Here is a 14,328-nt window from a genome sequence, read left to right on the forward strand (position 1 = left end):
CAAACTCAACATCAAGCCTGCTTTTGGGTGTCTTGCCAAATATGGTCCTCAAATTTCTTTGTAGGTTATTGGGATAAGGCAAGGTCTGCCAGGACGTTTAATTAAGTATATAGATTTCACTGATTCATGCATCCACTGGTATTATAATGCGGTATTCGATATTATAGAAACACTGAAGAAACTAAACATCTAAAGAAGCAATAGAAAAATTGTGTTTTGAAGGCTTAGGACCAAGACAGGAAAGTGATAAGAACACCAGTAGTTTCCAGAGAAGTTAAGAATCAGTTATGACTGGGAGAAAATGTTTGCAAATTTTATACATGGTAAAGAACTGCAGCCAGACTATAAAAGGAACCCTTGCATCAAATAATAGGAGGCAAATGACTCCATTTAAAAACAGATAAATATTTGAAAAGACAGTTCACCAAAGAAGATAGAGAAATGGCCAATAAGTACATGGAAGATACTCAACATGAGTCATATAGGGAAATGCAAGTTAGATCCAGAGTGAGATACCACCTGATTCCCGCTAAGATGGTTATAATAAAAAACACAGAAAGTAAGGCAACAATATGAAGAAACTGTAACCCACAATCCTCATACATTGCTACTGGGTATGTAAAATCAGGCAGTCACATTGAATGACAATCCGTCAGTTTCTTAAAAAGTCAAGCATGAATTTACTATACCAGCAAACAATTCCACTGCAAGGTATCTACTTGAGAGAAATTAAATTCACACAAGGCCCTGCACGCAAATGTTGATAGCAGAGTTATTCATAACAGGAATTATCCAAAATGTTCATCAGCTTTTAGTGGATGAACAATATGTGCTGTCTCCATAGAATAAAACACTATTAGATAATAAAAGCAAGAAAGTACATATACATACTATAGCATAGATGACTTTCAAAAAATTATGCTAAGTGAAGGAAGCCAGATGCAGAAGACCACATATTGCATGATTCCATTAGTATGAAATACAGAGAAAAGGCAAATCTGTGAAGGAAAAAAATAGATTGATGACTCTCTGGGGCTGGGAGTGGGGAAGAAGAGCAACTGCAAATGGATGCGGAGGATCTTCCGCACACAGGGAGTGTTCTGAAGTTGGGTTGAGGGGGTGGCCGCACAACCCTGGTGATAACACTGAGAGAGGCTGAAGTGCATACTCAGCATTGGTTAATTTTATGCGATGTAAGTAAGACCTTACATGAACCTGCTTTTTTAAAATAAAGATTTTTTTTAAGCATCACTCATGAGTTAGATGGCAATCCTTGTGTTGTCAACGAAAGAAACTGGATAAAATATTTTTTGGAGAGTAGTATGGCAATGTCTATCAAGATTTTAAATATACACATCCTTTGATATTCTAATATAATTAGAAATTTGCCTTACACACATATTCATATATGTGCAAAAAATAGATGAGCACAGGTCTCGCCTAAAATACTGTTTGAAATTTTAAAAATGCCAGATATTCTAAATGTCTGTTATTAGGGTAATAGCTTTACAAATTATGATACATCCACAAAAAGAAATGCTGTGCAGATTTGCCTTTCCAATTAAGGTAGATATTTAAGTACTGTTGTCTCAAATACATTTAGTGAAAAAATGTAGCGCATGTGTGTTCCTACTCACATATGTGTTTGCATGTGTGGTGCATGTGTGTTCCCAGTCACATGTGTGTTTGTATATGCACAATGTCTGGAAAGATATGCCTGAATATTGTTTCCGAATGAGAATATTGTTTCTGAATCTGGGAGAATAAAGACCTTTACTTATAATTTATATATATAATCTTTCTACTTTTTAAATTTTTCACAAATAACATGTATTATCCTCGTAAAAAACAAAATTAATAAAAAGCCACCATAGAAAAAAGCAAGTTAGAAAAAGCAATTAGTTGGTCACCAGTTGGGGATTAACAGTTAAATGGACCGACACTCTCTGGGGTCGAAGAAAGGAAGCCTACATTATAGTTAAACTGATTACTTTGCAAAAGGATCATCCCAACAGCCTTTGCATTGATGCAGTGAGGCAAAAGTAGCTCTTACCATTGCAGTATATAGTATATATTATTACACAAAATTTAAAATGTCCAATTCATAGATAACAATGGAAATATTGCTCTCAGAAGAGTCAGGAACAACTCTCCACATGCTGCTGGCAATCTGTTCAGTGCCAGCTGTTTCCCCTGGAGTACACCCAAACCACCTTCACTGGCAACATATCCCAGCAGGGCAGTAACAGTCACACTGCTGTTTACTGAGTGTCCACTCTGCCCTGCGTACTTCCCATGCACACCTTATCTCCAATCCTCACATCAGTCTGCAAACTAGGAATTACTGTCCTCTTTCCCGCATTCGAGGAAACAGTCTCAGAGAATGAACTCCTTGCAAAAACTTGCAGACAGTAAGTGCTAATACAGTTAGGTCTTCCTGATGTCGAACCTGATGCTTGTATACCAAGTCTTAAAGTACGAGAGAGCCCCATCAGCAAGAACATCATTCATGATTTGAACAGCCCAGCATTTTTACCTCAAGGTTGAAATTCTTACCTGTTCGTCTACCTCTTGAAAACTGTCAACATCAGTGCCGTTTGCCTCAAACTTTCCACCTGTGCCACTGAGAGATGAGCTGCTGTCACTTATGCTACCTTCCGGGGTGCTCGTGACACTGTCCCTAGCTGGCCGCGCAGACACAAAGAGGCTGATGTTATCAAAATCATCATCGAAGGACTTGCTCTCATCACCCTCCTTCTGTACTTTGGCTGGATTGTAGGGTTTCAGGAAGGAAGAGTACACATATCCTCTCATAACTGGGCAGGAATAAAAAGAAAGAAGAAACAAGGTCATTTGTGTACACCTGCCAGCGTCTGCGTGTAGAGAAGCACACACAAGTCCCGGGAGGACCGCAAGCAGAGGAGACGTGGCAGTTCCGTGCACCTTAGGCAGAACACTTACTTCCTGTGTCGACAAGCCACCTGCTCGTACTCCCCGACGGATCTTTCTGCTCCACCACAGCCACCAACTCCCCCTCTAGAAGGTTGATGTCGTGCTCTTGTGTGGCATTGCACTTGCGCTTAGCCTGGTAGAGTTCCTCTGTACTGTACACAGATAGAAGCTTGGAGCGGTGGGTGTCAGTCTGATGTGGCACTTCTGGCTGGGAGAAATAAGGAGACACTTTGGTTTAAATAGATGTATAATCAAATCCTCACTGGGTTGATAAATACTCTGGAAATGTTTTAAATGTTGAAGCCACACAGAGATTTGGGGTTATTTCAGTGTTGAGGCCCAGATTGGGTTATCATTGTGAAGTATTCAGGTGGGTTACACAGTGGAAAAAAATCTGTGGTAAAATCTTAGCACATGAGGGCAGTGTTGTAGAGAAGAAAGACAATTCAATGAAAATAAAAAGGCAGAGGTTCTAATCCCTCTTACATGTTGGACAAATTTTAGGTTTTTGTCATACTCTAGACAGTCCCTTGCATATTAAGCACTCGATAAGTAATATTTAATTAAGTAACTCATACATGAGCATGTCTTTTGAGGGGGAAAATAACACCAGAAAATAACACCTCTAGAGAGAGGTCAGGAGGTCTGGCTCCATCCCAGCTCTGCTGCTTAGTGACTTTGAGAAAGCCTTATTTGGAGAAAAATGAAAATTTTAAACTATATAGTTTTACTCCTTAAAATTATATTCATGTATTCAACAAATATTCATAGAGTGTCTACTTTATACCAGGGCACCATTTTAGTTGCTTGGAATACATTATATATACAAAGTAGAGAAAAATCTATAACCTTACAGAGTTCACAGAGAATAGAAATGGACAAAAAAAAAAAGTCTGTATAAAATAAGCCTGTAGCCCTGGCTGGTGTGGCTCAGTGAATGGAGGGCCAGCCTTCAAACCAAAGGTTCAATTCCCAGCTGGAGCACATGCCTGGGTTGCAGGCCAGGTTCCCAGTGGGGGGGTGCATTAGAGACAACCACACATTGATGTTTCCCTTTCTTTATTTCTCCCTCCCTCCCACTCTGTTTAAAAATAAAAAAATAAAATCTTTTTAAAAATTTAAAATAAGCTGTAATGGGAGGATATTACAATAAAATAAGCAATATGGAAAATAATATATTATGATTTTTAAAAGGCAAAGAATTGACAGCCATCACTGCCATGAATGTCACTGAACTCACCGGAATTTGCCCCGGCTTCTTCTTTTCAAAACTAAGTTTCCTCTCAATAAATGTGGCACTGTTATCCTTTACAAAATTCAGATTTTGAACTTTGTCTAGTACTTTAGTCTGCATTTCAGCGATGTTTGAAACCAACAGTGGTACCTATGGGTAGAAATAATATGGCATTGTTCCCAGGCAACTACTTAACCATTTAGGCACCTAATTTAGGAGAGCTGTGAAGGGCAGTTGAGAAAGTACACGATAGCTCCACAGTGAAAAATTACTCCAATGTTAGAACTTCCAGATAAAAGTGGTCTCATTCTCTGTCTCCAGAAATCCTATTAAAATGATAGAGATAATTTTTAAAGATTTAAGCCTAATAAAAGGAGAACAGAAAAAGGAAATAGCAATAATTTTTTTTTAGAAGCTCAGGAACTGATGGCAATAGTCACCTCTCATGTGCTGCAGTGGGATAGTGTGACGTTGAAAGAGGATAAGTCGTTTTAAAACAAATCAGAGAATTTTTTGACGTGCTTTCCACCAAGAGGCGGGTGGAATCCATGTCCCTTTCCCTCAGAACTGGGTGGGCCTCTACTCTCACCTCCATGAGGAGAATGCTGAAATGAATAGAACAATGGAAACGGTGCTGTCTGACTTCCAAAATCAAGCTAAAAAAGATCATGCAACATCTGCCTGTTTCTCTCGGGACACTCACCCTTGGGAGACTTTCATCACCATAGAAGAAGTCAAGTTGCGTTATGCCATGATATCAAAAGCCCATGTTGAGATACCAGAGAGGAGAGAAGGTGAGAGGGGGTGTATGGAGCCCCAGTATTCCAGGCCCCAGTGGTTTGACTCCTCTCGTCATCCCATCCTCAGCCTCCAAAGGCCTGAGTAAGTCTCTGTGACGACTTGAGCCCAGCTGTTATTTGACTGCAACCTCATGAGTGACACTGAGAATGACGATTGGAGCCCAGTGAACCCCCAGAACCGTGAGAGGCAATGATAGTAAATGACTACCAGTTGTTTCCCACCACCACATTCGGCGTAATTTGTTTCGTAGTTATGGACAATTGGAGCTGTTATGAAGCAGTCGGATCCCCAGATGCTCTCATATTTCAGCGGAGCTCGGTGATTGCCTCTTCCCTCCCCTTCCCCCCACCCCAGGATCTGGTAATACACTGCTGCACAGCTATGCGGTGGACAGGTATAAAAATGTAAAAGGGGTGACGCAGCTCTGTGTACGGACATGGACGCCTCCTCGGGATGTTAAAAGGCAAGTTGCTAGTTTTGTGTAGAAAGTAACAGTATGTATTAGAATGTACTTTTAATGTCATACAGGAGTGCTGGCTTCGGCGGCACATACACTAAAATTGGAACAGTACAGAGAAGGTTAGCCTGGCCCCTGTGCAAAGATGACAGGCAAATTCATGAAGTATTCCGTATTTTTTAACATTTAAGTCTTTAATCCATTTAAAATGTATTCTTGTGTGTGGCATAAGAAGGTGGTCTAATTTCATTTTTTGCATGTATCTGTTCAATTTTCCCAACACTGTTTATTGAATAAACTATCTTTAGCCCATTAAAAATAAATTTTAGCCCTGGCTGGTGTAGCTCAGCGGATTGAGCACAAGCCTGCGAACCAGAGGATCGCCGTTCGGTTCCCAGTCAGGGCTCATGCCTGGGTTGCAGACCGGTTCCCTGCAGGCCACCCTCAGCAGGGGACACACCAAAGGCAACCATACATCGATGTTTCTCTCCCCCTCTCCTTTCCCCTCTAAAGATAAATAAATAAAATCTTTAAAAAAATAAAAATAAAAAAAATAAATTTAAAAAATGTCATATAGGAGCCACAGGTGGGTAAAAATAAATGAATAATCATGGGGATGGGAGCAGGAGATGGGGTAGCTGGGAGACACGAGTGGGCGCTTATATATTTTTACATAGTTTTGCCTTTTCAACCATGTAAATGTAACACCTGATGATTCCATATAATTTAATTCAAAGGAAAAGTTGAAAGTTAGATACACAATAAAAAATAGATACAATTTTTCCAAATGCCCATTAACTATCTAGCTAGCTGAATGAGAACCAATACACTTGAAACGAAAAAAACAAGAAAGCAAACTGACTTTTAAAGTTGACCTTAGGTTGTAAATATCTTTCTTCCTTTTCAGGAAATAATTATAAAACCATATCCTAATGCAGTGATTTTCAGCCAGTGTACCATGGCACACTGGTGTGCTGCAAGCATGTTTAAAACAGGCAACACCTGACTGTGTAGTCAGGGGGCACTGACCTCTTCTCCCTTAGATTGTCAAATAAAATGACAACAGCCAACACAACAATAGCCATTAGTGTAAATGAATCAAAATTATACTAATTTTTTAAGATCAGCAAAATATATATATATTTTTGGTGTGCTTCAGAATTTTAGTAATTACATTTATGTGTGCCATGAGATGAAGAAGGTTGAACATGGCCATCCTAAATGGAAAGCTAACTGAGATGTGAGCACATATTCATGCACACACACCTGGGCTTCTCTTCTTTGGAGGAACACAAAAGCAAAGGACAACTAGTTTGTCAATCACCCTACTTCTGTCATTATACTGCGATGGCCTCCTTTTTGGGTCCACATCTTAGTCATGGTTAACACTGGAAAACTATTGAATGAGAAAAGAATGCAAAATATAAATTGAGAAGCTGAAACACAGCATCAGACAGGTGGAGCGAAATTGGTTTCATCGGCAAGAGGAGCAAAGCGCAAAGTTGGAAAAGTAATCTCCAAAGCAAACTGCAAGTGGGGAAGTTATAGCAAACCCGGATTAGGAAACTCTCTTTTAGCTTCCTATGGAGGATAGAGAGAAGAAGCAGAAGGCTATTTGGCTTCAGTTAAAGTGAAAACCACACAGCGCACCGCAATGGCGCAGACTCTGAACACGGCCGATTTGCATGGATGCGGTTTCTGATGGAGCCGCAGCCCCAGGTGGCTGGGTGCTGGCGCTGCGCTTACCGGCACCACGGTGGAATAAAGCCGCTGTACCCCCAGCGCCAGGTCCCTGAGGAGGGTGATGAAACTGCACAGACAGTTCCACAGGATCTTCCGCGCGGCCTGGTTGAACACCTGGAGCTCTTCCACGAGCTGGGCGTTGAGGGCCTCGTACTCTTTCCTGGCCAAGTCCGACTCTTCTCCTGCTGCCCCCTGCAGGTAGCTGTTGTAGTCCAGCAGTTTGTCATAGCGTTTCTGGATGAGCTTGTGAGGCCCTGGGAACAGGGACAGCAGGGCTGCCAGGGGCGTCAGGACGAGCTTCTGTAAATGAGCTGCCTGCCAAAGGAGGAAACAAACGGTCCTGTCACAGTGCATCCTCGTGGTTATCAGTGGGCTCACTCCTCCGGGCAGGAGCACAGGGGAGACAGGGAAGTGTCTAGCCACGTTCAAAGAGGACGTGATCATTTCTCCATCTAGCTAATCTGTTCAAGGACTTCAAACAGCGGTGTAGACTCTAACATTGAATCTGAAGGATGAGAAGGAAGAAGAATATATAAAAGTTGAAGCCTGCACACCCCAAATATGTTTCGCCTTTTTCTCTACAGCTGCTGTTTTTTTCATTGGGATCACCTCCTTCCACACTTTCCCGTTCCCCTTCTTTCTCATCCCAGAGCCAGCACCCAGGGGGCGGGGGGGGGGGGGGATCGCGGGGGGAGGTGATCTCTACCCTTTGACTGCCAAGACTGTAGGCCTGGCCGGGTAGCTCAGTTGGTTAGAACATCTACTGGATAGGCCAGGGTTGCATTCAGTGTTCTGTTCCTTTTACATGTGCCCTCATTTTGTGGCTACTCTGGCTTGGTAGTGGAATTGTATCCCTTTTACAGATAGTACCCCCCTTGTTATAGGTATTTTGCTCCTGTGATAGAAATGACCACAGAGTATTGCTTCCTCTTTAAATGCAGCGAAGGATTAAGCTGATGCTGACTGTGTCCTAAAGTGTTACGTTTTTAAGTCTGAGTCATTAAAAAGGAACTTAACGTTCATGCCCAATCCCATGCTAGAACCTGAGCACCTTGCATCCTCTACAGCTCCTTCCTCCCCTTCTAGTTCTGAAGGGCACTTGCATCCTGTTTGCTGACCACCAACTTGCCCCTCTGTCATACATGCTTGGGTTTTGTGACTATGTTATGGCCATTTGGAAGCAAGTTTCCTTCTGTGCCCCCAAAGATATCCTAGGGTACCAGATCTGAGCAGCAGCTGCTATTAACAGACTTAAATGAACTCATGGGAAATCTAGAAGAGGAGAGACACCGGTCTCTTATTGGTGCTAGCAATGGCCACCCCAGATTAAATTTGATGTCTAATTTATTAAGTAATCCATATATACTTGCAGACTGCTAAATGAGTCCTTTGAGTAAAGAATCTGTTTACTCTTCTGGGACAAACTCCTGTGTTTGGGATGTGCCTGGACTCTATGGGTGGTCTAGTTACATTATTACATTACAATTACATATGTGTCCTGTGAGCCATAGACATGAACAAATTCACCTGTGCACAGAAATCATAGTTGGAACAAATAAAAATTTATTTTATTTTAATATTTTCCCTATACAAAATGTACAGATAAGCATCTTCTATGGTTAGGTAAAAACTGCTGTGCCTTCAGATAGATGTTTGATTTTTAAGTAGAGTTTAAATATACATTATCTGTAAAAAGTTACTTTTATGTTGAATTTCCTGATAATCACTTAAAATTATCCTAATTTATCATCTTGTTGTTTTATGCAAGATAAGAAAGGACACCTTTCTTCTGTCAGATTCAGGAGCATTCTTAATGAGAAAGAAGCTATAAACCATGTTTTTACGTGGTGCTCAATAAATACTTATTGACTTAGTTATTGAATTAGAAGTAAAATAAAGAGCAAACCCTTATGGGCTTTTCCAAAACCTGCTCTGTGTAATTAAGCCCAGAAAATGCATAAGAACTGGCCACAGTATTTCCATTTAATATATGTCATAAAACTTCTCTCCCTCCCTCCATCTCTCATTCATCTGATCTATCATCTTAGTCAGATGTAATCCTGACTTTCTATTTTCCTGTGCCGGGAAAGCAAGATGCTTCTTGGTGTTTTCTACTGTTGTGGAGGCTCTATCACTTCCTAGGACTTGGAAATATGTGGGGCTGTTCAATGGATGTCATGACCCGAGACGGAAGGACATTACTGAGATTTAGAGCCGGCCAGGCCAGGCATGCTGAACTGCCTTCAATACAGGGCCACTCAGTGAAGATCTGTCTGACCCCAAATGCCAATAATGCGAACACAAAAATGCCACTTTCCAGGACCTTCCGGGTGATGAAGGAGACTATGATATATTTTATATATAATACTTAAAATGCTCTTATGAAATAACAATACCTCTGGAGCACAAGATGCTAAATTAAAAATAGTATTAGTCAGACTAGCTTACCTCACAAATATTTTCTTGGTTCAAGTATGTCTTTATGATTCCCAAACTATGTTTTATGTGTCTGTATATTTTATAGAACCCTTAGAAAGCAAGTATTTACCCCAGAACAGGAGACATAATATATGACTCTTACGTGAACGTGCTTTCCCAGTAAAAAGGCTTTACTTTGGAGTCTACAGTATGTTAATAAAAGCCACACCTTTGGAGAGGGTATTTGTGGCTCCTGTAAGGACTCCAGGTTTTTCCAGAGACTCCATTAAGAAAAACCACAACTTTCTCACTTAGTAAGTCCTTGCTCTATCACAGGCAGACTTCAGAAAGTGTTGATTTTAGTGGCACAGACACACCCCCAAGAAACACAATCTGGGGCTCCCTTAAATTTTTATTATAGTGAAATCTTTGTCAGTCCACTTTAAAACACTTAATGATAAAATCTCTTGTTTTAAATACACCAATTTTTTACATTAGTATTTGCTTTAGTGCATGTTTTATTTCTAACTTCAGACAAGTGGGTGAAAAGCAGTTTTTCCTTTATACCTATTATTTAATTTGCATTTCTCTAGGAAGATAAATGACTCACAAAGTCATCGCAGGGATTCGAGGCATGACTCAGGGCCTCCGAGTGGCCCCTCTCCTCCTCGCCCTTGGTGCAGGAAATCTCCCGGAGCTCCTTTACACTCTGCAGAGGTGAGCCCACTGCCTCCTGAAACCCAAAACCAAAGTCACACAAAGGGCAAAGCTCTGAAGTCAGTACGAGTTCACGCATCCCAGACGGACACGTCATCATCAGAGCTCTCCATTCCCACTGAGAGGTGTGAAGGGAAAAAGAGGGGAAAAAACTCATGAACACTTTGTACAGTCAGGTGACTTGTTACGAGCTATTCCTCACTTTCCACCATGCCTCACGCTGCTCCGGATGGCACTCCCTTTTATGAAATTGCCCCATGGGCTATGCTTCAGCATTCAATTCTTACAGATGCCTCATTTTTAAAAAATCACTCCTCTTTGAAGCATGTCTTCAGTTTCCCTTAGTGGATGTGATGCTCTTTTTAAGAGAAGATGCTCACATTGTTGTTAAAACAGTCAGTGTAAATGGAAGACTTCCCTGTAGATGTTCCCAAGAGGCATTTGCTCCTTAAAATGTGTAACTCCTTAAAATGCATAACTCCTTAAAATGTGTACTCCTTAAAAAGTGTCCCACTGTCCTCTGAGTAAAATATGTACCAAAAGCAGGGTTCCCACCGTCCTCTGGCTGCTAAAGATCAGTTTTGGTTTTCTTTTCACAGAAGGTAGTGCTTTAGGAAGAGACTAATAAACCTAAGTGTAAAAGCAAGCTTTGCATCAGTTAATGAATAAGAAAAGAATTTGGCTTTTTGGTTACATAGCATGGAACCTTGTCACAAAATGATTGTGTGCCTGTCAATTCTCTGGGGCTGTGATAATTCATCTAAATATGCAAACATTAGATTCCAAAGACAGATATTGAAGAGAAAAACTGGAAAACGGGATGGGGACCATTTATTAACTGGCCTACATGCACTTCTGCTCACCATCTCTGTTGCATAGTTATGATAACTGTCGGGATATTGTTTCTTCTATGAGAGCCATTAGAACGAACTCCAGGCTGGCATGCCCAAGGAATAGAATTACACTGTACTCCAACTGCTTTGTTTAAGTCTGCTTCTCAACAAGGGCAGCAAAACCTTGCGGTGGATGGGAAAGTTATGGGGTATTTTTGACATTTACTACGGTGGTGTGAGAGCATTTGCATATTTTAATTTGCATCATGATGTTAGAATTTATTTTCATTTATACTGATTTTCTGTTATGTATGCCTACCTACCTAAGGTTGAATTACCTATCAATTTTTTCCAGACCTGTAAAGGGGGCGTTACAAAATGCTGGTTGTAAAACACACCGAGGTGCTCAGAACTGTGATCGCACACTTTTCGGGGGGTCAGCTGCTGGGGAGCATACAGCTAAATCTAAACCCAGACCCAGATGTGGGCTGGGTTTCTGAAAAGGCCTGTATGTGATGCACTTTTTACTTTATAACTTCTAATTTTATTTTATGTCCCTCTTCGATTAACTTTTTTCTTTCAGTTCTAGTCTTAAATTTGCGAGTATGTGTTTTGGGTACTGGGAAGAGATGGGCTAGAATAGTCAAACGAAATAAACAAAGGAAATGTCTGCCTTGTCTGCAGTTACTGAACTCCTCTCCAGGAAAACATGCTGACAACTCACGCCCATCACACAACAGCAAACACCCCACAGTCGGGCAACTGGGGTGGAGAAGGGTTGAGCAGATAAGGGAACAGAGGACAAAATCTGCACCTTTATATTGGCTTTCCTCACCAGCAGCTGGCCGTCCCCCTGATTTGATGCAGTAGGCGTCATCATAAACGAGTGAACAGTCACATTTGCTCTTCGTGGTGACCACGGACATCAGTACCTAATAGTAGAAACACTGAAGACAGCTGTATCTCCCCTACCTGTACATGTTGAAGACAGAACGAAATGTTCTTCACACAGTGCCTCACGGTCTTTTCTAAAGATCTAAAGAGCTTTTCTTCTCTATTAAAGGTGTTGTCTTTCACCTAAAATATAGATGAAATTATGTATTTTTATGACTCAAGTGGATCTGATAGTTAAAGAAAAATATCTCAGACTGTATTGGCCCAGCACATCACCAGCACTCTACCTGTTAAGATGAAAGAAAACCTTTCACGATCACGGGACTCCCCATGGGCCAGCACAGGGCACGGCTGACAGGCAGCAAAAGCACAGGACACAGCTCCCTTCGCTGATGAGTTCTCACAGAGCTTCCCCTGTGTCCCAGGAGTGTGGAACATGAAACTTCTCTCCGTTGTTTTCAAGGGCATGTATGAGGCATGAACCCTTAAATTATGTTACATTTGTGGGCTTACAAAATAATGAGTAAAAATAAAGTGGAAATAAAAATAAAAGTTTGATCTATTGACTGGAATTTCTAGTTTTGCTGCTGTGACTCATTCCAATTGACTCCACAGTGGTTATTCAGAAAATTTTCTCAGGTTCCTGGCAAAAGAAATGTGATCGTTCTTTAGGAACTCAAAGGTGAAAGATGATCATCTTAGCAAAATGAGCCCTCTGTTAAGGAAACTGAGTAGTCCAGACGGTGATCACGTGTGTCCCGTTATTTTTCTGTTATCTCACATGTTCAGCATTCAGAAAAATATAGTTGTTATATGTTGTGGCAGTTTCTGGGCACACACACTATAGCTCAATGGCGAGAAGTGTTTCTTGGCGATTACAATGGCTGTGCCAGGTCAGAAACAGGCCTCTGCTGGCAGAATCTGTGTGAACACACAAACGTTTCACGTTTGGTGAGTATTCTGCAGTTTGGTGCTGGATGCTAACCGTAACTGTCTTCGGCTCACACATTTGTTAATTTAAGAGAGTTGACCTTAGAGCTGACTGGATAGAAAATGGTGACATTTTTATTTTTAAACCCCTTAATATTGTTTATCTAAAATTCTTGTTTAAATGGGCAGCATAGTTCTTTGTAACCCACTCAAAATTTAACCTCTTTGCTTCTTGAGGATGTCTATGCTCTCACTCAATTTTATGTGCATGACAATAGGCTAGAGTAGGTTTTTTTATAATGCAGTTTTCAAAAATTCATCACCAGCTATTTGTGCAGTATTTCTTGGCTAGAACCCAGATGATGTCTAAAGTAAGAGACTCGAGGATCACACTCTGAGAAATAGAACTCATGTCTACTTCTCTGGAGTCAGGCCACGCTGCTTTGTTTTGCCGGAATATGCTGCTGTCCCTTTTCTGCCTTGACAAATTCTGTTTATTTTTTAAGAACTTGCTCAACTGTCACCCTCTCGGTGAATCCTCCCTGGTTCATTATTTAAGCTACTCTCTCCATTAGTGGATCCCAAGCATTTGAGATAAAGCATTTTTATCTTAATTATAATAACTAACCTTGATTAAACATTACATCCCAGACACTCTGCTAAAATCTGTCTTCTATTGTCTCATTTTACTTCTGATACAACCCCATGGGATAGGTGCCGCGTTGAATGCCATTTTGGAGTCAAGAAATAGGTGTCAGGAGGTATGGCAGAGATTGTTAATGTTTCCCCGTTTACTGGTGGAACCCACGCCTCTAGTCTGAGGAAGACACACACTGGCCCTGTCGGTCACGACCGGTTCCAGGTTCCTTGGCAGCCGGCTCTGTCCTGGAAAGTGGGTTTGGGTAAGTAAGATGTAAGCAAAAGGGACGCATTCCATTGTTGAATCTCAGCTTTTTAACACCATCCTGGGGACTTGAATGAAGACCTGGCAGTAACCCAGCTTCCACCGGGAAGATGAAGACAATATGTTTAGGAAACTGCAAAGCACAAAACTGGGGAGAACTGGCTTTCTGAAGCGTGTCATGAGGAAGAGCCCATCTGGACTCACATCTCAAGACTATTATAAGAGAGAAAGGAATAAACGATGAGCTGTGTCAAGCTTATGCTCTGGAGTCGCTTGGTGACAGAAGCTTGGCCTTTCTCCTAACTAATATAGGAAGTTAAAGAAACTCGCCCATGTTAATAGGCGGGACCAGGATTCAAAGCCAACTCATCGGAATTCAGAACCTCTTTGTACTCTCAGTCTCTACACCGTGCCTGGCACCTGAGAGTCCAATACATGTATGATG

The 14,328-nt window shown here is 41.2% G+C and overlaps 1 protein-coding gene and 1 non-coding gene across 2 annotated transcripts in view; one reads left to right on the top strand and one right to left on the bottom strand.

Annotated features, from left to right (window-relative positions):
• The window catches only part of ARHGEF38 (Rho guanine nucleotide exchange factor 38), a 136,515-nt gene that overhangs the window by 11,325 nt on the left and 110,862 nt on the right, over positions 1 to 14,328 (bottom strand). Inside the window, exons 8-13 of the mRNA XM_037031911.1 lie at positions 12,128 to 12,232; positions 10,216 to 10,338; positions 7,191 to 7,502; positions 4,193 to 4,336; positions 2,962 to 3,160; positions 2,557 to 2,816 (exon numbers count right to left, since the gene is read on the bottom strand). Coding sequence (XP_036887806.1) covers positions 2,557 to 2,816; positions 2,962 to 3,160; positions 4,193 to 4,336; positions 7,191 to 7,502; positions 10,216 to 10,338; positions 12,128 to 12,232 — 1,143 coding nt within the window. The remainder of the gene's footprint in view (positions 1 to 2,556; positions 2,817 to 2,961; positions 3,161 to 4,192; positions 4,337 to 7,190; positions 7,503 to 10,215; positions 10,339 to 12,127; positions 12,233 to 14,328) is intronic.
• Positions 5,518 to 5,624, top strand: LOC118977189 (U6 spliceosomal RNA). The gene has a single exon (XR_005064469.1). It is a non-coding gene; the product is annotated as a U6 spliceosomal RNA (small nuclear RNA).

The sequence above is a fragment of the Sturnira hondurensis genome, unplaced genomic scaffold (assembly GCF_014824575.4).
Source record: "Sturnira hondurensis isolate 20B ecotype Veracruz unplaced genomic scaffold, ASM1482457v3 Scaffold0021214, whole genome shotgun sequence".
NCBI classification, from domain to species: Eukaryota; Metazoa; Chordata; class Mammalia; order Chiroptera; family Phyllostomidae; genus Sturnira; species Sturnira hondurensis.